Source organism: Myotis yumanensis, unplaced genomic scaffold (assembly GCF_028538775.1).
Source record: "Myotis yumanensis isolate MYYU_CA2020_CCGP unplaced genomic scaffold, mMyoYum1.0.hap1 SCAF_1, whole genome shotgun sequence".
Classification (NCBI taxonomy): domain Eukaryota; kingdom Metazoa; phylum Chordata; class Mammalia; order Chiroptera; family Vespertilionidae; genus Myotis; species Myotis yumanensis.
Genome location: NW_027223752.1, coordinates 33,687,647 through 33,708,027, shown reverse-complemented (window position 1 = coordinate 33,708,027; position 20,381 = coordinate 33,687,647). Strand labels below are relative to the sequence as shown.

The 20,381-nt window shown below is 46.5% G+C and overlaps 1 protein-coding gene across 3 annotated transcripts in view; it reads left to right on the top strand.

The window, feature by feature from the left end:
- EXD2 (exonuclease 3'-5' domain containing 2) overlaps window positions 1-14,754 on the top strand; it is a 93,075-nt gene extending 78,321 nt beyond the window's left edge. For 2 of the 3 annotated variants that reach the window (XM_070417652.1, XM_070417643.1), the window contains exons 7-9: window positions 201-336; window positions 1,395-1,751; window positions 4,161-5,512. In XM_070417652.1, coding sequence (XP_070273753.1) covers window positions 201-336; window positions 1,395-1,751; window positions 4,161-4,377 — 710 coding nt within the window. In that variant the 3' untranslated portion in view covers window positions 4,378-5,512. Of the gene's footprint in view, window positions 1-200; window positions 337-1,394; window positions 1,752-4,160; window positions 5,513-14,657 lie in introns of those variants that run through there. The other variant, XM_070417662.1, reaches the window with a different exon arrangement.
- The last annotated feature ends 5,627 nt before the right edge of the window (window positions 14,755-20,381 follow it).

Here is a 20,381-nt window from a genome sequence, read left to right as displayed (position 1 = left end):
CACTGGCAGGAGTGGGGAGTGAGATGAGGGAGAGGGATGGATAGAAGAAGGCAGAGAGACCTTGAGTCACATGGGACGGGACTATTCAAGACCCAGAAACAGTGATGTCTGCCAGGACAGCCGAGAACAATTAAGGTTGTTTTTCTTCTCTGGGGCACAGCTGAGCAGGCAGATACTAACTAAGACTTATTTTCTCTAAGAGCTGGTGAGTGAAGAGCCTTTTGTGGTCAAGCTACAGTTTGAACCTGCGGGAAGACCTGAATCCCCAGGAGACTACTACTTGATGGTTAAAGAGAACCTGTGTGTAGTGTGTGGCAAGAAAGACTCCTACATTCGGTGAGTGTGGGTTGCCTGCTTGTCTGTCTCCATGGAAATTGCCTTTGTAGCCACATGCAGAGCCCTCAGGGGCCTTGCTGGCGTCTGCCCACTTGGCTGAGAGACTGGTCCCGAGGGTGGATCCCAGTTTCCCTGAGAGTTTTGCCACCCGGCCTGGCCTTGCTCTGGTGCCCCTACCCCTCCTGAGCCCAGTTCTGAGGTTCTGGAATGCAGTACTCTTCTCAGTAATGGCTTGCCAGAAAGAGAGTGGTTCCCTTTTGCTCACCAAGGAATGGAGAGCAGTTCCTTCAGAAGCTGCCTTTCTCTCTGTCATTATAAGCCTCCCCCCGGCAGGCTTTCTGCTCTGTGGGACTGTTGGTGCAGTACCCGGATGACCCGAGGCTCCCTCTGGAATAGTCTGGGAAGGCCGTTCTGTAGTGAAGGTGAAGCTGCCTGTTGAGCCTGGGGTGCCCAGACACAGGCTTTCTCCTGGGCTTCTGGGGGGTAACTCATGTTCTTTCTTCCTCCCTTGAAAAGTGAGACAGTAGTTGTTGCTGCCAAGAGTTTTTCTTGAGAGCTTAGTTTTTAAAAAATAATGATGGACTTTGATGAACCAGGGAAATAATCTTAGAGTAAGGGATTCTTCAGATGAAGGAAATTGGCTTTTTCAGGTCACCTGGCTTCCAGAATTTCAGGAGTAGAGGTTACCTGCTACATGCTTTGAGAGAGTTATTTTCCAGCTGTTAAAGGCCGTTAGAATTTCTTTTCATTTCTCTGATACTTTTCCTTCTGGGAGCACAACCTTCTCAAAGGTTATTAGCCTCCCCTACCCCCGACCCTCCCCTGAAGCCTGAGAGCAGGTAGTCTTTTCTCACTAAAGGAACTTAGGGCACAGGTAGGTAGGTGGGCTGAGTGGAATAGGTAGTATGGTTTTTATGTCCTCCCTGTCAGGTTGTGGTGCCCAAGGCTTCACAGTTATGTTCAGGCCCAGATCAGAATCCTAGCAGCCCCCGTGCTAGCTACAGGTGTGTTCTGTGTCTTATGCTAATGAGCACTGCCTTCTGGGTGGGCTTGTTCAGGAAGAACGTGGTCCCACACGAGTACCGGAAGCACTTCCCCATTGAGATGAAGGACCACAACTCCCACGACGTGCTGCTGCTCTGCACCTCCTGCCATGCCATCTCCAACTACTATGACAACCACTTGAAGCAGCAGCTGGCCAAGGAGTTCCAGGCCCCCATTGGCTCTGAGGAGGGCTTGCGCCTGCTGGAGGACCCAGAGCGCCGGCAGATGCGCTCTGGGGCCAGGGCCCTGCTCAACGCCGAGAGCCTGCCTGCTCATCGAAAGGAGGAGCTGCTGCAAGCTCTCAGAGAGTTCTATAACACAGACACGGTCACAGATGAGATGCTTCAAGAGGCTGCCAGCCTAGAGACCAGGTACAATGGACAGTTCTGCTCAGAGAAGGAATGAGGATTAATCCAGTGACATTAACCCTGACTACTTAGTGGGAACACTTGCCAGGGAGGGGGAGGGGCCATTAGTCATTTAGGTGCAGTGCATAATCTCATGATTATCCAGGTATCTAATGGCTTAAAATATCACGGGGGTGGGAGAGAACAATCTATTTGAGGATTTCCTTTCTATAGGAGACTTTCCTTCTATCCTTGACCCCTTTAAGTCATATACTTACATCTATTTTCATGATTAGCAGGAAAGTTGAAATGCAGTAGAGCTGTGCTTTATATGTTTAGTGCAGAAGTAAATCCTCAAATCAGCACATAAAATGAAAATAATAGTCAGGAAATGCCCTCAAATCACTGAAGTTGTCCATGAAATACAGCATGTGTGGTTTTGTGTCTCACCTCATTCAGGTCTGTGGGAATTGTGACAATGGATTCATGTTTCCTGTTTCACCTGCACTCCAGGGTACTGACCCACTGATGGAATGCTGGCCAGAATTCTATTACTATTTTCTCCTCTTTCCTTCCTTCCTTACTTTCTCAGACCTCCTTCTCCATTTGTACACAGTTGAATTCATATGCCTTAACTCAGTGTTCCTCAATGAGAAGTTTGTGGTCCTAAGAAATGAATGGGTCCGTAGCTCAGATGATAAAAATCTCTGGGCCACCTGCTATAGTTCTGCTTCTCAACTCACTTTCTTCAGAAGTCCTAGGGGTTGAAATAATTGAACTGATAAGTTCACAAAACCCTGTTAGTGATGCTGGTTGCCTATAATATTTTTGTTATAAAAAACCCCAAAATACTTTAACCATAGCAGCAAATATTTACCAAATAAATATTTATAGATATATTAATCTATCTAGCAGGCTACTAACCCTTACATAACTTGCTTTGATTATTTCTTCTAACAGACCCTATGAAGTAGGACTTAAGCTTCTTACTGGTAACTAACAATATATCTTACTTAAAAAAAAATCAGAGTTAAAAAAAATTTATTACCGAATTTTATTCTTAATGAGGTTGTAGAATGCATGTTGTTTTCCAAGTTTCATATTAGATACCCTGTGGTTAAAATTAAGTAACTTAAAAAAAAAAAATTAAGTAACTTGCCAAGGTCATATTAGAAACTAATGACACTGGCTCCTTTAACCAATTCCCAAATGTATTTCCTAAAGCCACCAAACTTCCCCTTTCAGCCACAGACCTTTCTAGTATTTATCTTGCTGACTTGGATGTCTAGGACCAAGAAGAACAGCTGTTTTTGGAAAAGAGAGACAAGTTAACTAGTACAATGTCTAGAAATACTCAGAAGGCACTGATGCTGCTAGTCTGGTGGGTGCAGGGAGAGGAGCTGTGTCTGCGGGGCAGGGAGCCCCTGAGAAAGGAGATCTTTATTCAGAGGAGGTGAAAGCACTGTTCACCTGGTTTCAGAGCAGGTTTTAAGGCCCCTCAGCCTGGCTGGGGAGGAGGCAGGGATTTGTTTTCCTATTAAACAGCATCAGCTGCACAGCGAGCCACCACAGCATTTCATTGTGACTAAAGCACTTCTCATGATGTGACACTTTCATGGATGTGATACTTCCCATGATGTGATGCTTCTCATGATGTGATACTTCCCATGATGTGATCTTTGTCATGGATGTGATACTTCCCATGATGTGATCTTTGTCATGGATGTGATACTTCCCATGATGTGATCTTTGTCATGGATGTGATACTTCCCATGATGTGATATTTGTCATGGATGTGATACTTCCCATGATGTGATATTTGTCATGGATGTGATACTTCCCATGATGTGATATTTGTCATGGATGTGATATTTCCCATGATGCGATGCTTCTCATGATGTGATACTTTCATGGATGTAACTTGGCATCCCTTTTGTGAGGAGGAAGGCCCTAAAGAAATGCCCCCCCCCCCACCCGCATTTTACATTCAGGTATTATACTGTTATGAGAAACTGGAACACAGGTTAACAGCCTGGTTTAACAGCCTCATATAAACACTGGGCATGGTTCAGGATGAATAACTTGAAAGAGGCATGAGCTGGTAACTGAGCACCCTGGAGTACGTACAGGGCCAGCATTCTCCACCCTCATCAGCCAGACAGGAGGGCCCTCTAAAGGGGGTTGAGCACGATGCAGTGGTTTTCCCACAAGTTGAGCTCTGAATCCCCAAATGCTCTCTGTTGAATTGTGGGTAACATGCCCAAACTTTAAAAAAAAAAGGCATATATGAGAAAGAGGCTGTTTCGTAGACATTAAAGTAGCCCCCGTTAGGAGTCTAGCAGCATCCCTCTCACTTTGGAAGCATTTGGGGTCGTCTGTGAGACCGTCCTGTGCCCATTTCCCTCAGACCCTTTGTACTTTGTATCTTGGCAGGATTTCCAATGAAAACTACATTCCTCATGGGCTGAAGGTGGTGCAGTGCCATAGCCGGGGTGGGCTGCGCTCCCTCATGCAGCTGGAGAGCCGCTGGCGTCAGCACTTCCTGGACTCCATGCAGCCCAAGCACCTGCCCCAGCAGTGGTCAGTGGACCACAACCATCAGAAGCTGCTCCGGAAATACGGGGAAGACCTTCCCATCAAGCTGTCGTGATAGCTGCTTTCCTCCCAGGTGAGGACAGCTGGGAAGCTGGAGCCAAGGTGGAACCGTCACCTCTTCCCGTTTTAATACGTTGTTAATTGTCAAAGCCTGTGGCACAACTCCGAATACTAACCCATACTGATCCCAGAATGCTTCTGGTGGATGGAGCATGGCTCTTGTTTTAAGGGGAGCTTATGGTTTTAGTTGGGCAGAATGAAAATTCTTTTTTTCCCTCCATTTTATTTTAATTTTGTGGACAAGGAGGGTCTTAGATTTCTTTTACTCTTCCTCTTCTGCCTTCCTTGTGCAGATGGCAAATGAAGGATTCTCCCTGAAGTAACTTGTCAGGACTCTCAGGTTTTTTAATACATTTCTTCCCTGTTCAGTATATTGATTTATCTCAAACAGACTAAGCATTTCAATCCCGTCAGGCTAGGAGGGGAGAAAAAGTTCTTCCAGGGGGTTGGAGAGATGATCAAGGGTTCAGATGAATTTTTCCAGTTCAGCCTCATAATTACACATTCTTTGGCCTATGCTCTCCCACAATGCACCTGTTTGGGATCCATTCCCAACTGAACCACTTCAGTTGATTTCACACACTTGCGCTTGCTCCCCTCGACATGTCAAGGACCAAAGCCACAACGTCCTTACTTTGCTTCCACACTAACATTAGAGGGAGTCATTTTCTAGAGACAGGCCTCCCACCAGGTGGGGCAGAGAGAAGCCTCAGCACCATCCCCCCGGAGAACTTCGATAAGTTGCTGTGCTTTTCCTCTCATGCTGTTCATTGTCTGCTGGTTGCCATCCTCCTGCCCATAACTGCAAGGCTTTTAGCTTAATCCCTTCCTGGGCGGAAGATTATCTTTTCTCAGAATCAGTATCCGGTCCCTCCAGAGTTCTGTTTCCATCGATTTGCAGTACTGACCTCTTTCTAGCACTTAATTGTCTCCTGGAGTCTTTGGTTGCAGTGAGGATCTCTCCACCTCCTAGAACACTGAGATTAACTTATTTGTTTAGATGTTAAAACAGTGGTGTTTTTTTCTTTCAAAATATGAGGTCGCCACTTTAAGCATGAAATCATCTTGGGAATTGTGCCCAAGTTGGTGATGGTTGCTCTGATAAATAAAACTCCTAAGCACAAAACTTACTGACTGTAACTGTAAAACTTTTTTCTTCATAACTTTATAAAGTTGGTAAACATTCGTGGGGGAAGAGATAGTCGTCCATGTGGCAGTACCATCGTATGTGGGCATGGATGGATACATACACACACAGTGCAGCTTTGGCAGGTCAACAGCAACCCACAAACACACATGCACATCTTACATGTTGTTCCTCTGCCCCTTTATTCCAGCTTGTCCTCGAAAAGGCATTTCTGGGTTCTAAGCTAGAAATCCTTAAAAATGAATAGTACCAGGCACTGTGGGGACCGTATGTTCAATGCCTTAGGTTATTATGGGGCCTGTGTCTCTGACCATATAGCATGGAACTCATGGAGACGGACAGGTGGTCATGCAGTAGTCAGACTTGCCACAAGGTGGCACTCAAAGATTTTTGTTACATATTCCTTCTTGAGAAGAGACTTTTATACATGGTTCCTGAACACAACTCATGATTTATGTTTCAAAATTTATGGACCTTAGCCCTAGTCGGTTTAGCTCAGTGGATAGAGTGTCGGCCTGTCGACTGAAGGATCCCGGGTTTGATTCCGGTCAAGGGCACATGCCCAGGTTGTGGGCTCAATTCCCAGTAGGGGGCATGCAGGAGGCAGCAGATCAATGATTCCCTCTCATCATTGATGTTTATCTCTCTCTCCCTCTCCCTTCCTCTCTGAAATCAATAAAAATAGACTTTAAAAAATGTATGTACCTTATTTGGGGTCATTTTGATAGCTTTATAAGAAAAACTTCCTCTGAAACAGGGATTAGGACTCTTTCGTTCTCTTCCCTTGTGATCCTCATGCTCAGAGGTAAGAGACTCGTACAAGGTCAATTAAGGTGCAGGTCAGTTACCGTAAGGTGCAGTGGTTGCTGTGAGAAGAAGGAATGAGGTCCCCAGCAGAGCTTCCTGCAAAGCCCAGTAACAGCCAGCAGCCACGGTAGAGGAGGAAGCTAGACTGTGGCACACGAGGTGTCTCATCCTTTTCAGAAGTTGTTGTGTACATTTGAGTCTTTTGTTCACTGAGTCAACCTTGGACTTTATTTATTTTTAAAGATTTTTAGAGATAGACTAATGGAAAGAGAGAGAAAGAAACATTGATCGGCTGCCTCCTGCACACCCCTACCAGGGATCAAGCCCACAGCCCAGGCATGAGCCCTGACTGGGAATTGAACCTGCAACCCTTCTGTCCACGGGAAGATGCCCAACCAGCTGAGCCACACTGGCCAGGGATAGTCAGCCTTGGACTTTAGCAGCCTTTCCCTAAGGCTGATAATTGCTATTTTAAATGAGATATTTTAAATGAGATATTTTAGAATAGGCATACTATAAATACTTACTGTTTTTTTCTGATATAAAAGTAATGTATGTTTATTATAGATGAGTCTGAAAAAAGAATAAAAATAATCCATCTTACCTCCATCTGGAACAGAGCTAACCTTTGCTGATATATTTATGCGTTTCCTTTTGGTATATAAAAATGCATGTAATATATGTATTTAAACCAAGTTGAGAGTCATACATATATACAGCTGGGTATCCTATTTCCCCCCCTCACTTAACATGGTATCACAAGTAACTAATTTTCTGTATCTTTCAGTATTGGAAAGTAGATCTCTCGTGGTTCTACCTGACTTTAGTTATCCATTCCCATACTTGAAAATTTTGGTTGTTTCAGGTTCTTTGTTAGTTAATATCAGTGATGCTGTGGTGAACTTTCTTATGTATAAATCTTTGCCTATGTCTTTAATAATTTCATTAGAATAGAACCCTAGAGATTGGATCGTGAGGAGGGGACTCACATTGCTGGTGTGAGTACAAGTTGAAAGCGTCTCTAGGGATGTGTATTAAGGGACTGCTTCTCTTTGACCCCGTGGCTCATGTTCCAGTGCATTTGCGGAGCTTCTCTGTGTGTAGCGGTCAGAGGACAGTTCCCAGCAAGGGCCTCTCTGCATGTTCCGGTCAGAGTCCTTTCTCTGCTTCCCACTGTGTCCTGCTCTCCATCGCCTCATTTGCCCTTTGCAGACAATGGTTTTTGGAAAAACTGCTTGTTTGAAAATAAAAATGTAAAAATAAAATGAAAGTTTTTATTTTAAAATAAAATTTATAGATTTTTTTTTCTGCTAGACAAGCAATTGGTGATTTACTATCTGAAAGTGAACAAAAAGTATAATATTCAGGGATTTGTTGCTTCTTAAGAGTGCAGACATAAGTTACTTATTCTCACCCCTGTCACGGACAGAGATCAGATGACAAAATGTGTTCTGTTGAAATAAAGCCATTTTAATCCCTCATTTTAGACTCTTAGGAACCCAGCAGGCAGAAGGAGCTTTTTTGTTCAGCTTCCTGTTCTGCCTGTTAGTTTGGGCTCTAACATTTGACTGTAATTTAAATTCTTAGTTTACCTTGCCCCTCTGAGTTTTTTACTCATTCATTTATCCCTTCTTTTTTTTTTTTTTTTCCATTATGTCTCATCCTCATGAGAGGTATCACTTACTATTTTTTTTAAATTATTTTTTAAAATATATTTTATTGATTCTCCACAGAGAGGAAGGGAGAGGGACAGAGAATTGGAAACATCAATGAGAGAGAAACATCAATCAGCTGCCTCCTGCACACTCCCCACTGGGTATGTGCCCGAAACCAAGGCACATGCCCCTAACTGGAATCGAACCCGGGACTCCTGAGTCCACAGGCCGACACTCTAGCCACTGAGCCAAACCGGTTAGGGCTCACTTTTTATTTTTAAAGGAGATAGTTTCTCAGTTTGCTACTTACTAATTATTATATATTTTTAAAGGATTCCTCTTTCTGATCTTTTGTCTCTTCTGTTGTGTAGATGGTCATTTTTAGAGTACCTAATCCCTTAGGAAAACAGTGAGAACCAGTTTGTTTTTGTTTTTTTAGTTTGTTGGGTTTTTTTGGATGAGAAGATATAAGAATGATTCTTGTTATGATTAACTCTTGATCATAACATAAAAATAATACATAATCCCCCAAATATTTTTAGTTTAGAACTCAGTTATAATTTTCAGGTATGCACCAATGTTGCCTCCTCATGCTGGAGCCTAATACCTTCTGCCTGTCCCTAGTCCTGGAGCAGTTTTGCTTGAGGCACCAAGGCCCTTGGCCCAGTACATTTTTTGGGAAGGTGGGAAGTACATCAGCCCGTTGTTTCCTACTCATCAGCTGTCTGCAGACAACCCATTGGAGGTCCCTACACACTGGGTGGCGGGAACAAATGGGTATCGCTGGGGGAGAATCAACAACTGACTTCATTTGCACGCATGGAGTGTCAAGGACCTGGTTCATGCATCCCGGTTTGTCCCTCTTCTAATATGGGGCACACTGCCTCGAAGATCATTCTCTTGAATGGAGTGGTTAATCGCACACACTCCAGACTGCACTCAAAGCATCGTCCCCCTTCCTTATTGGTTATTCATTCTTAGATTTTGCTCTCTTGCTAAATGGGTCGCCCGTTGCCTTTCTGCCAGCGTAAACTTCAAAAGCTGCTGAGTTTAGAGTCGGCATTATTATAAGCATGACGTGTGGTCTACAATATTCCTGAGTTGAAGAGGCTACTTATATTCTACTCCTGCTTCGCAAAGATCTCCCTTCTCAGGCTGCAACATGCTGGGCACAGTTGGACTCCTGACTACTCAGGCTGTCAGGGTCTCGATTAAATCCCAGAGAGGAATCAGAAATTTGAGCTTAGTGAGCTAATGGGATGAAAAGAAATGGGAGATTGAGACGTGGGTTGTTTTAAAAGAGGCACGTTTATTTGGTGGTGGTGATGGGAGTACAGTTCATGGGCTTTATATTTTGCTCTTTTCTATATTCAGTTCTGTCATGAGGTGGAGGATCTGAGGGGTGAGCTGGTGACCTGGGCTCTGGGTCTGGCCATTGCTGGGTATCTTTGGACCAATCACTTAACTTTTCTGGGCTCCTTTATTTACCAGTAAAATTAGGAGTTGGAATTAGATGTGCTATTAGGGCCTTCTTAGCTGTAGCATTCTGTAGTTCATCCCACTGCTTCTTTATGTGACGCTTTCCCGGGGGTGATGTGAGTCTTCTGCCTCCTTGCACACTCCTCCCGCCCCAGCCCTGGGAACGGAGACTGTGCATGGGAAGGGGGGGAGAGGGAAGCAGGATGCCACACCATGTCCTCCTGGCCTCCAAGACTGGGGAGTGCCTGCCGCCTCCATCTGGCGCTCCCCCTGGGATCAAAATGCTCCTCTCACCAAGCTGTGCTGTGTGTGTGTGGCCTTAGGGAACTCGCATTTCTACTCAGTTCACTATTTAACAGTAAAGAAAGAAGAGAAATCTTTATTGTCAGCCACCTTACTAGTGCTATAAGGTTTAATAAGAGATAAGTGCAGAATGGCAATGAGGCAAGCTTTCCAAGTATTATAGATGGGAGGATACTGAGAAAAAAGAGTGACTGCTTCTCATTTTAAGGAGAAATTAAGTCTATACTGTGTACAGAGAATTGAGTAGAATTGGGGACTTTAAAGGGAAAGTAGTAAACCAATAAGTTAAAAATATTCTCTTTTTTTATGTTGTCATGATTACTTAAGAAAATTTGAGGGGCCAACACTGTTAACACATTGTTATCCATCATGAATTCTAAGCCATGAACTCACAGGGAGGCTGGGCAGTGTCTGGGGCCTGCGTTTTGTATAACCCTGACTCGCCTTGGACTTGTCCTGCTGACCTTTGCCAGGCTCGACAGTCATGTGCAAATTATAAAGTTCGCATTTGATAAGCTGCTGAAAGACATTTCCCTCTGTATCCATTCCCTCCGACCTGGCAGGAAAGACATTTCCAGTCCATCCTTGGGCTTATTTTCTATCCAGAGAGGGTGTGGTGTCCTGGTGTGGTGTGATGCCTGACAAGGATGCTAAACTTGAAGCTCTTGTGACAGTAATCACCTACACGTCCAGTGAGCCCCGTTTTCTACCAGATTGATTGTTATTCCAGAAAAAGTGACCAGAGAGCCTAAAGGGAAGCTAACGTGTTTTTCTCTGCCCTCTCCTAAAGGGACCCTAACTTTATCCAAAATTCAGACATCTTTCGTTATATCCCATAGGGCCAACTGGAGCCTCAGTCAGTTGGCTTAGTTTCTTTTTAATCAAGATCTGTCTCTTTGGCCCGGGAGGATGGGCAGGCCTGCGCTGCAGCCCATATGGCTTCCTCGGAGTTCTTGGATACAGCGAGCAGGGCTAAAGTTGGCTCAGAAGAGGAAGAGAAGATGACTCCGGGTTAGTTTTTCTTTTTTAAATGTTATTCAAGTGCAGAGCAGTTGGCTGCCATCCTCTCTCAACCATCAGCAGAGCTTGACCTTGGCCAAGATTTTGCCTCATCCTCTCGGCATTTCAGCATGGAGTTGCGTTCCAGCCGTGGAATGCTTAACCAAAAGCACATGCTGTAGTGGCGCTTTCCAAAGAGCAAGTTTTTGCAAAACGTCCTCATCGTGTTGTTTTCCCAAAACAACAGCTTTCTGTGAACCACCAACCCAATAACCCCCCAAATTCTTTGCCTTGTTTGTACACAAAGGCTGAGATTGTTAATAATACTTTATTGAATTGTAGTATAGTGAACATACAGTAAAGTGTACAAATCCTAAGAGTACAGCGTGGTGAAATTTTGACAAATGTATATACCCACGTAGCCATTGAGGGCTCCTTTTTGTTTTGGGGGTGTGTTTTTTTATGAGAAATATCTCTCTTAATGGTGTACAGTTTGAAAGTTGTACATTCATCTAGCGAAGCAAATTGCTATAAGACACGTCAAAATATGATGGAGATCTGGTGGTCCGAGTACAGGCAGTGTGCCCTTTTGCCATTCCTAGTGGACTTGGTTACTGCAAAACTTAATGATGTTTGTCTTTAGCAAGTTACGTTAAAAAATAGGTAATATATGCACCTAGCACAAAACTTTTAAAAACATGTAGCAGGGCGCTAACTGGTTTGGCTCATTGGATAGAAAGCATTGGCCTGTGGGCTGAAAGATCCCAGGTTTGATTCTGATCAGGGGCACATGCCCAGGTTGTGGGCTCAATCCTCAGGAGGGGGGCAAGCAGGAGGAGCTGATCAATGATTCTCTCTCATCATTGATGTTTCTCTCTCTCTCTCTCTCTCCCTCTCCCTTCCTCTCTGAAATCAACAAAAATACATTAAAAAAACAAAAATGTGTAGCAGGAAAAGGGAATCTCCTTGCTAGTCCTTTCAGTCCTTAAAGGCAACCACTGTTACTATTACTGGTGCATGGCATCTCCTTCAGAGACAGACAGAGAGAGACGAGAGAGTGAGATACATAGAGATAATATTTTGTTTATTAAGTCCCAGGCTTCTTCTGTGGTTGTTAACCAGCACTGATGTTTCTCTGCCCTTCTCCTTATGCTCTAGGCTCTAGTCTGGGGCATTTTTGCAGAAACTTGGATCCTGTAGCCTCAGTGGGATAACCCAAATGTCCTGAACTGAAAAGTTCATTCTCTCTGTCATCTGGCTCAAAGTCCGTGTTTCTCACAGAATTGGCCATGAGTTGAAGCTGGGTTTTTTATATTAGGCTCACTACTTTTTAAATATATATTTGAAAGTTTCCACAATAACAAGTTTTTTGTTTTCCTATTTCTTTAGCAGTAACTCCTGCATACACCTACCAGCTAAGTTTTTTGTTTGTTTTAAGGTAGTGCTTGATTGCAAACCATAGTGGATCTATAAACAGTCCCACCCTCAACCCACGTTGACCCAAATCAGACAATCAAAATTCCAAAGTTACAACATGAACCGGGATGGTTATTCATCTCCCACAGGCCTCCTCTTTAAACATTGGATTGAACTGACCTCAAATTTATTTTGAAAAGCCGACTTCTCTGGCAGGCAAAATTTGATTTGATCATAAACCAATAAATCACTCATAAATCTCACGCAGAGCAGTATTTTACAAAGCTTATGGGCTCAACAGCCAGGGAAGGAAGGACCCTCATTCCCACCTCTCAGGCAGAGAGGGAAGCAAAGCTTGCAGAATGGCTTTCCTTGGCCACTGCTCCTAGCTCCCAGCCTACTTTGTTCTCCTCTGTGGCAGGTGGATGCAGAGTCAGGCCTTCGCCAAATTTGAGCTTCGCAAAGATACACAGTAGGTCCCGGGAAAGGAGTGAGGCTCGTGGTGTTTCCCCATTCGAGTTCCCTATGGTTTCCCTAGGGCCATTTTATCCTCGACGTCCTCTCATGCTCTCCTCTTTGTCTTGCTGTAATCCAATCACCGGGGCCTCTCCAGTCGTCATTAAGAATATCCCCACTGGTCGGAGAGCTCCCCTTCAGCCCCCCCTTAGAGCAGATGTCACATTTGAGCAGCATCTGCTTCCTGACAAGCTTGAAGATGGAAGGAGCTCCCTGAGTCTTTCCCAGTGGACGTGGCTAACACACGCAGCCTCTGGGACGGTGATCAGTATGCTGTGAGCTTAGTGGCTGGCAGCTTGTGTGGGGGTGGAGGGGCAGGTGATTCCCAGATGGGGCAGGGATCTTCTTGCTCTCAGCCCTGTGGTCCGTGCAGGGTCCTAATGCTGGAATGGTTCCCTAAGCCTTTGGCTCCAGCCCTTTCTGGGCAGAGAAACAGAACAAGGCAACAGGCCTGGCATGTTTTCAATAGATGCTGCTTGCTGTAGCCAATAAGCCCAACAGCGTGGGGGCTGAATGACCCTTCCTGAGAGATTTCTGTTGCGCCATTCCTCTGGCTTCCAGCCCCTCAAAGTCCCCCTGCTCTTCTTTGACCTCATCCACCGACATTGGTTGTCCTCTCACTGCTCTCTGGATGGTGTCTCCTCAGGCCTTTCTGGTCTTAGTACTTATGACACTTTATTGGTCTGCACTCTCTGCTTCATCTTTCCCTGCAGCTGCTTTCCTCCTGGGCTGTATTGTTACATCTCGTGGAGTCTGTCTGTGTCTGCTCTACCATGTGCACGTCTGTCTGCTGCTCTGAGCCGGACTCTGCCAAGGCTCTCAGTTGTCCTCTTGCCCCCACCCTCCCATGGCTGTTGGGGGACCACCCACCCATATCTGAAAAGAAGTTGGGTGCAAGGCACGAGAGTGGAGGGTAGAGGAACTGCCTTGGCCATCCCAGTGATGGGCAGGAGACAGCTCCTGTCTGGGAAATGGACCTTAGAGGAGGCGGCATCTGTTTCCTGGCAGAGAGCAGTGCCCTAGGTCAGCCAGAGGAGGAGTCAGAAGTCAGAGGAAGGGTGGAGGGAAGGAAGGGACTCAGATGTGAGGGGCCTGCACTCACCCAAGGTGATCATCAGAAAAGGAGGGGGAAAGGAAGGCCGGTGGAAGCTAGGTGCCCTGCGGGAAGGCTGTGGAGGAGCGGGCACTGGGGATGAAACTAGGGGAGGGGGCCCTGCGATGCTGCACCCAGCTCTGCCAGGCATGGGGATGGGGCCAGGAGGAAAGGGAGCCTTCATGACCCTATCTCCCCACTCGCCTCTGGCCCTTTTGCTGTTTTTCTGTAGTTTTTTTTTTCATGTTCCTGTCCTCATGTTATATTAGCAAAAAAACAAAACAAAAGGCAGCCTGTCTTTGACAGGGAATGGCGAGATCTGGAGAATCAGGCTGCGTGCACGTCTCCCTTTGCTGAACTCCTGGCTCCTTTGCCCATCTGGCTGCTGGAGCCAGGGGAGCCAGCCCCTCACTGGCACACCTTGAATGGAGTCCCTATACCAGCTTGACAGCCCAGAGGAGTGTCAGTGGCAAGGGCAGCCAGCAACTGTGTGCAGCCACAGGTCCCCTCCGGTGCCTGGGGCAGCGGGGGAGCAGGCTGCTGGCCGCCCAGCTGGAGTTGGTCTTAGGCAGGGCCTGGGCTGACAGGCAGCTTCCAGCTTGTGATGCCAGCCAGCCCCACCGTGGGCTCCTCTCCCCCAGGAACTGAGCTGCAGAAAGGCCTATGGAAGAAGAAACAGGAAAACTCTTCCCTTGCTTTAAATAAATTAATGGGAGGGGTAATAAATGCATGTGGTAAAAAATCCAAAAGGTACAGAATGTACAGTGAAAAGTCTCCCACTCCTGTTCTCAAGTTCTCCTTCTCGGAGGATCCCTGGACGTGCCAGTTTCTTGTACACTGTTCTAATTTCTCCTTTTTAGGTATTCTGTAATCCAGATGTTTTCAGACGGATCCAATGGAATATTTTAAAGTTTTGGGGTGTATATGTAGGGTATGTAATATATGCAGGGGGGCCAAATGATAATAAAGAAAATTGTGCTCAGTTTATTGCCAATAATTCTTGCTGCGGCAGGGAATGGTTTAAAATATTAAAATAAGTAAATAGAATCCTAAAATGCTAACAATAGAAAGCACTTTCCAAGCCCTTTTGTACCAAAGATTTCATTTTAAACACAAGAAAGAGGTCCAGGCGACTTCCTAGTGTCACCATCTAGTGAGTGGCATGCCTGGGACTCACCCAGGAGTCCCACCTCCTGATCACCCCCTTGCCCAAGAACACACTAAATGCTCCATATTTAGATACTGGCCTTTGTAGAAACATGTGATTCAGAACTGGAAGGAAAGATAAATGATTGGACGTGGATTTAGACATTTTTATCACTGGACATAAAAATAGGGAAAGAAATCAGTAATTCCTGGAAAAACCTGAAGTCAAATTCCAGGGAAAACCTGAAGTCAAATTTCAATTGGAAAACAGCACACCTACACACACACACACATACACACCCATGCACACGCATACGCACACGCACGCACACAAGCACACACACGCACGCACGCACGCACACACGCACACACACACAGAGGCATTGACAGAAAAGATGAAAGTCTGTAAAGTCTATTTTCTGTCTAGAGACGGCACCCCCCCGCCCCCCGCCCCCGTGCTAAAGAACTTGCATCCTTCGGACCTGCTGTGCAGGCAGAGGCAGGCAAGTTTTTGTTGGGCTGGAGGGAGAAGTGCCATCCTAGACTAGAATAAGAGGACAACCTGTGCATGGACACCGCGGGATGCGAAGGGAGAGGGGAGGATGTGCGTGGCCACGCCACCACAGAGCTCGCCACTACTGGCTCCACGAGCACTGACAGCCCCAACCGTTTATACCACCTACCAGGAGGAAACACCCCAAGATTTACACACTGACAAACGGCAGGATGGCTTTTTAAAATATTCTCTCTGCTTTGACATCAGCTCCAGACACTGTGAATGGTTTCAGTGTCCAAGCCAGATTGATGGGCCTTTTGATGGCCTCAGAGGGTGGCTCAGGGAGAGGGGGCATGTATGACTGTAAACACTGGCTGTGAAAACCCTCAATTGCATTGCAATGGTAAGTTTCCAGGCAGTGTGGATCTAATGTTACACGCCTCCTGCATTAACAGCTTTTTCTTCCTGTTCAATTATTTCGGCTGGTAAGGGAGTAGAAATTACACTTCAAAATATATCGATGGATATTTTCAGCCTTGCTGAGAGCTTCAAAATATATACCAATCCTGGGAACAGTCTTTTCATTTCTGCTTCCCAGTTTCTCAAGAAAAATGGAAGTATCATTTATACTAATACTGTTAGACAGAAGGAAACACAGGACCAGGTCTATGGGTCTTTCCGTTCAAATTCTCTCTGGTCTTATCATCTAACCTCTCTTTGTATAAGATGATGCGGTCCTTGATAAAGAAATGAGTATTCTTAAGAGCTTGGTTCAGGGCCTTGAATCAGGGCATCTGATGGAGGCAGGACCAAAAAAAAAAAAAAAAAAAAAAAAAATCTCAGTTCTCTGCATCTCATGAGAGATCCAGACGTCCTGATCTCTGATGCACATGGCCTTTCCCCCGTGCCTAGGTGCTGGGTACACGGGCAGCCACCAGCAATGTCCTTCCCCAATTGTATTCTGGTTTCCTTAGCTCTACCTGACTGGCCTCTTCCACTCCTCTTTCTGGGCACCAGACCTGGACTTACAGCTGCCTTCCTGAATGGACCACAGAGGACTCAAGTTCAGTTGAACATGCCTCCGGAATCTGCACCTCCTCCTGTGTTCCCCATGTCAGTTCATGATTACCCTACACCAAAGCACTTGACTCCTACACAGGACATTTACATGTTCTTCTCAAATCCTTTTTCTCACCTTCACCTCCCACTGATCATCAAATTCTTTGCGTCTACCTTCTTTCTCTTCAGCTCCAGTGTTCTTGCACTAATCCAGGTCCACAGAATTGCAATATCACTGTGATCCCCTGCCACTAGTCTTCAGCCTCCTCATGAAAACTTATAACTGATTATGTCATTTCCTGTTTCAAAATCTTGGATGGTTCTCCATGGCTTACCAGAATAAGTCCAAACTTCTTACAGAGGCATAGCAGATGTCAGTTAACTGGTCCACACCTGCCTCTCTAACCTCATTACCATCACCACCCCAACACCATACACACCAGACCATTCACCATTCCTGACTCCCATACACTTCCACATCTTAGTTCCTTTGTTTGCCTCTTCCTCTTCCCAGAATTCCCTTCCACATCTTGCCCCCCTGTTTATCCTTTACGACTCAGCTCTCAGATGATTTCTTCCCTGTGAAGAAGCTCCCTTTGGGCTTCCATGAAACTCTTATTATATGATCTTGACTACTTATCTATATTTCCCCATTATCAGTTACTGGGCTCCTCAGAAGCTGGGATCAGGTTTTGTTCACTTTGTAAAATATATTTTTTATTGTTGATAGTATTACAGATATCTCCCATTCCCTCTCCCTTCCCCCGCTAATCCCAGCCCCTACCCCCCGCCCCCCAGGTCTGCCCTACCCTGTGCCATAGGCTATGCATATAAGCATATAAGTTCTTTGGTTTATCTCTTCTGGTCCCCCCAACCCCACATCGAGGTATGTCAGTCTTCGTTCATTTTTATAGCCTGGATCCTAGAAGTGCCTGACATCGTAGGTGTACAAGGAGTGGAAAGGAAAGGACTTGCAAATACCACCCCGATGGGCAAACAGGCATTAGCTGTACAGTCTATGTAGCATTTCCATGGGACAGAATGGGGAGAAGCAGCAGCCTACTGCCTTAGGCATTTATTCATTCATTTGCTTGTTGCACAAATATTTAGCGAGTGCTGCCATGATGCCTAAAGAGGAACTGGTGATACACAAAAGAAGCTGCTGGCCCTGCTCAGAGGAACTCCCATTCCAGGGAGTTCAGGCATGTGACAGGCACTGGCCTCACATTGTGGGCCACATGGACCTGAGGACCCCTGCCATTCGCTCTGCAGAGGTTGTGGAGGAGGGGAAGGGACCAAGAAGAAGGCGGTGGGAATGGGGGGTGGGGGTCAGGAAGGACTTGGAACTTGGACAGTGCTCTGCCTCCAGACCAATTCTGCTGACCAGATGGCTTTAGTATTTATGCATTTTCCCTTTGTAGGAATGCCTTGCTGTTAAGAAAAAAACAATTGACACATTTCTAATTAGCCCTCAGACTCTGCAATCCTATTATTCCTAAATGCAACAGCTGGGTTATTTCATGATCGGTAATAACGTTCATGGTTTCTGCAGTTATCCACCAAATCGGTCATTCCTTCCCTGACTTCTGATGGGATTAGAGAGGACTTTCTCAGCCCCTCATCCTGGGGCAGCAGGGTTTGGCCTCAGGCCAATGGTTGGGGGAGGGAGCCTGCTGCTTCCGAGGAAGCACTGCTAGGGGACCTGGGCTACTCACTACACTGGCCCACACTGAACCTAGATGCATCCTCCTTTTCTCTGGGCTCCATCCCTGCACTGGACTCTCAAGTGCTTGACTTAAGAGAGAAGTTCATGACCTGGCCGGTGTGGCTCAGTGGTTGAACATCAATCTATGAACCAGGAGGTCATGGCTCAGTTCTCAGTCAGGGCACATGCCCGGGTTGTGGGCTCCATCCCCAGTAGCGGGTATGCAGGAGGCAGCTGAATCAATGATTTTCTCTCATCGTTGATGTTTCTACCTCTCTCTCTCTCCCTTCCTTTCTAAAATCAATCTATCTATATCTATAATAATAACAGGGTAATATGCTAATTAGACTGGACGTTTTCCAGATGTCGTTCTGGATGTCCTTCCTGATGAAGCCAGGGCCGGAAGGAAGCCAGCCTGGGTCCCGGGTGCCTGCGGGTGGCCTGAGGGAAGCCAGTCCGGGTCCTCGGTGCTTGCCAGTGGCCAAAGGAGGGAAGCAGCCCAGATCCTGGGTGCCTGCTGGCGGCCGGAGGAGGGAAGCCCAGGTCTCGGGTGCCAGAGGGAAGGCCTACTCTTGCACAAATTTTCATGCATCAGGCCTCTAGTAGATATATAAGGCTAATATGCAAGCTGTCCCCTCGGGAGTTCGACCTGGAGACCGGGAGTTCAATCATTCGCTAAGACATATGCTGACCACCAGGGGGCAGCATGGAATGAAGGAAGGCCCCAGCCGGCAGCCAGAAGGCCCCGATTGCCAGCCAGGCCTAGAGACCCTACCTGTGCACAAATTTTGTGCACCGGGCCTCTAGTAAAAATATTTTTTTAAAAAAGAGAAGTGCATGTTTCACAGAGCTACCCTACTCTTTTCCTTACCTCTGTCTCCCCTCTTTACTTCCATCAACAAATAGTTAATGCACATGTACTATGTACCACTACATGCCAAGCAGTGTTCTAAGCGTAGAGAAGACAGCAGTTACCAAAACATATCAGAACCCCTGCCCTGCAAGGAGCTGACAGTCCAGTGGCAGAAACTGATATGAAAAGCCATGGTTATCAGACAAATAGACTGATGACTAATAAGTAGACTCTTTGAGCTCCTTACACAGAGCCAGGTCTCCTCCCCCATCTATCACAGTTTATGTAAACTTAACTTATAAATAACTGTTCCTTAGACACACTGGCGCATTAAATGCGGACACCTGTCAGTGGGGAGCAGAGGCACCACTTGGTGGCTGCCTGACCTCTGCAGGCATCAGTCTCTCTCTGTGATGAGGAAATGCTCACACCTTCCTCACAGGCTCTTAGGGAGTATTCAGAGACCGTGTATCAGCACAGTGCCTGTTGCATGGTAACATACATCCTGTCCACCCTCCCTGCCTCCTTTCCTGCTTAGAGCAGGCATGGGGGTCTAAGCTGTTCCCCTCATCCAGCTCCCGGGCCTCCACTGCAGCTGCAGACAGGACAAGAGGCTTCTGAGCTGGCCTAGGATCTCAAGGCAATGGGTATGCCATCAAGAACAGACACAGGGAGAGGGTGGGGCCCTGCACACCAACCCCCTCCCCCCGCAACCCTCCAGCCCTCCCTCCAGTCTACGCAGCAGAGACTGGAAGAGGCAGCCACCCAACTGTAGGACAGGTGATTGTCCTAGATGGACCTTGGGTGTGGCTGAGAGGCCTGCCCGGGGCCTGTACCCTTTCTCAGCACAGCCCAGCAATCCCGTGTGTGCGCCCTGGCAGGCCTTCAGGAGTTCCCCTCACCCAGCAGCCAGCAGCAGCACCTGTGAGAGGGCACCTCCAGGGGACTGGGCCAGTTACCAGGCCCTGGGTTTTGCATGCTTTATTTCATCCTACTTTTCCCAGCAATGCTACAAGTTAAGAGCTGTCATGCCCCATTTTACAGTTGAGGAAACTGAGGCTAAGAGGAGTTAAGAATTTGCTCAAGTCACTCTCCTAATAAGTGACAGAACCAGCATTTCAGTTCAGGTTCTCAAACTCCAGAGCTAGGGTCTTACACTGAGGTATACGCTTTTTCCTTTCTGCTATCCACCCACCACCCAAATCCCGCATCAAATACACGGGCAGAGTTCCCTGGGGCCTCTGGGAGTGCCAGGGACACATGGCACTTTGTCCAGCCTACCTGAGTGCTGGCGTAAGCAGTGTTAGAAGGAGACCATGCCCAAG